At 45.5% G+C, this 2,123-nt stretch overlaps 1 protein-coding gene across 1 annotated transcript; it reads right to left on the bottom strand.

Annotated features, from left to right (window-relative positions):
* Positions 1 to 613: 613 nt before the first annotated feature.
* On the bottom strand, positions 614 to 1,834 carry OR51S1 (olfactory receptor family 51 subfamily S member 1). The gene has a single exon (XM_084978219.1). It carries the CDS (start codon positions 1,832 to 1,834, stop codon positions 779 to 781), a length of 1,056 nt encoding a protein of 351 aa, XP_084834345.1. The 3' UTR covers positions 614 to 778.
* Between the last annotated feature and the right edge of the window lie 289 nt (positions 1,835 to 2,123).

The following is a 2,123-nucleotide window of genomic DNA, read 5'->3' as shown; positions in this document are numbered from 1 at the left end:
AAGATGACATGCATAGTATTTTATTTCAGTGAGAAAAAGAGAATGTATTTAACAGGTGATGCTGCCACTAGCACATAATCACCTTGGTTAATATAACTTTGGAGTTCTGACACAGAAAGGCTTAGAAGTAAAAACTATTGTAACAATTCCAGAAAAAAAAAACATAAAAGAATATGTGCAGAATATATAGGTTTAAGGTACTTGTTTTAAAAGCAACATAGGAAAACACAAACATTATAAAGAAATATAAAAGTGGATTTGATTATATAAAACTATATTTATTTGAGATTTGGTTGCTTAAATAATGACAAAGACAAATACTATATTGGTAAAAGTATAAAACTAGAAGTTCTTGCACATTTGTCTTTAAACCATAAATAGTCCAATAGAAAAATGGTGGAAGATGTTTGAAGAGGCTATCTATGGAGAAGAAAATAAAATAACCAATAGTTATGTGAAAGATATTCACTGTTACTACTGGAAAATTTGACATAAAGTAAAATGAGATTATTCTCACTAATAAGATGGAAAATGTAAGAAGAGTGGTAACAGTGAATTTTGATGGGTATGCAGAAGAAGGTACACTCACACACACGTGAATGGTTGTGACAGCTCTTAGATTCTGGCCCTTTCTACGTCATGGATCTGTGATGTAACAGAGGGTAGGTCACTGGCACTCTCTGGGGCTCTTAAGCTTCCATCGATACGCACATACACACTTCTAGGGGCAGGTGGGTGTATCTGTGTATATGCACTTTCGTGCACCTGAAGGATCATTTCATGCACGATGAACGGAGTTCTCAGTCATGGAAACCTTTGTGTCAGGTAGCCTTGAACCACCACACATGGAGGCACATCCTCCTCTCTGAGCACAGCCCACCTTCCTGGGCTTCAACCTCTTGAATATTCTCTCTCTAATCTCCTTCATCTTGACACTGTACAGGATAGGGTTTATCAGTGGAGGGAGCAGGAAGTGGACATAGGAGAGAAGAGTATGGGCAGGCTGAGGGAGCGGCACCCTAAGACGGTCAACGAGTGCCAGGAGGGTCATGGGCACGTAGAAGAGAAGCACTGCCAAGAGGTGGGCGGCACAGGTTTGGCCAGCCTTCCAGCGATCCTCTCTGGACCCCAAACCTTGCAACACCCTGCCAATCAGGCCATAGGAGAAGAAAATAAGCAGGGGATCCAGCCCCATGGCTGACAGGACCACAAAGAGGCTGTAGATGGCACCCCAAGCGCCAGGGCAGGCCAAACGGGCCATATCTGGGTGCAAGCAGTAAGAATGGGTCAAGACCTGTGGATGGCAGTAGCGCATGTGGGCCAGGAGGAATGGCAGGGGCAGATGAAGCCCTAGGCATCGGAAAGCAATGGCCATGCCGATCTTACTGACGACATCATTGGTGAGGAGTGTTGGGTAGCGAAGAGGGCGGCAGATGGCCAGTGCCCGGTCTATGGCCATGGCGAGTAAGACGGAGGACTCCATGATGGAAAAGACATGGACAAAGAACATCTGAAGGAGGCAGGCTGAGGCAGAGACATCGTGAGCATCCATGAGTGCCAGACCCAGCAGGGTGGGCATCAGGGCTGTGGCCAAACCAACATCAGACACACTGAGCAGGAAGAGGAAGAAGTACATTGGGCGGTGAAGCGTGGGCTCCAGGGCAATGATCCAGAGGATGGCACCATTGCCCAGAGCAGAGAGAAGGTAGACGGTGATGAGGGGTATCGCCCACCAGGAGGGTACAGCTGACAGGCCTGGCATGCCCACCAGCAGGAAGGTGGGGGCCATTGAAGTGCTGGTGTTGGGAGCCGAGTGGGTGAGGAATGTTGACATAGTTCAAGATCCCGCTTTGAACTCTGGATACTGAAAACTGATTAGAAAGATTTATTTAATCTTACGACCCATTTGCATACTATTTTCTTTTTTTTTTATTTTTATTTTATTTATTTATTTATTTATTTATTTATTTATTTTTTGTCTTTTGTCTTTTGGTTGTTGTTGTTGTTGCTATTTCTTGGGCCGCTCCCGCGGCATATGGAGGTTCCCAGGCTAGGGGTTGAATCGGAGCTGTAGCCACTGGCCTACGCCAGAGCCACAGCAACGCGGGATCCAAGCCGCATCT

The sequence above is a fragment of the Sus scrofa genome, chromosome 9 (assembly GCF_054392235.1).
Source record: "Sus scrofa isolate SSC_HxYL_T2T_F1_AM1 chromosome 9, Sscrofa_HxYL_maternal_Yorkshire_Landrace_v2.0, whole genome shotgun sequence".
Classification (NCBI taxonomy): domain Eukaryota; kingdom Metazoa; phylum Chordata; class Mammalia; order Artiodactyla; family Suidae; genus Sus; species Sus scrofa.
This window is presented reverse-complemented; position numbering and strand designations above follow the sequence as displayed.

Excerpts from the sequence above, each read along its gene's own strand:
- OR51S1 (XM_084978219.1), bottom strand. The coding sequence starts at position 1,834 with ATGTCAACATTCCTCACCCACTCGGCTCCCAACACCAGCACTTCAATG.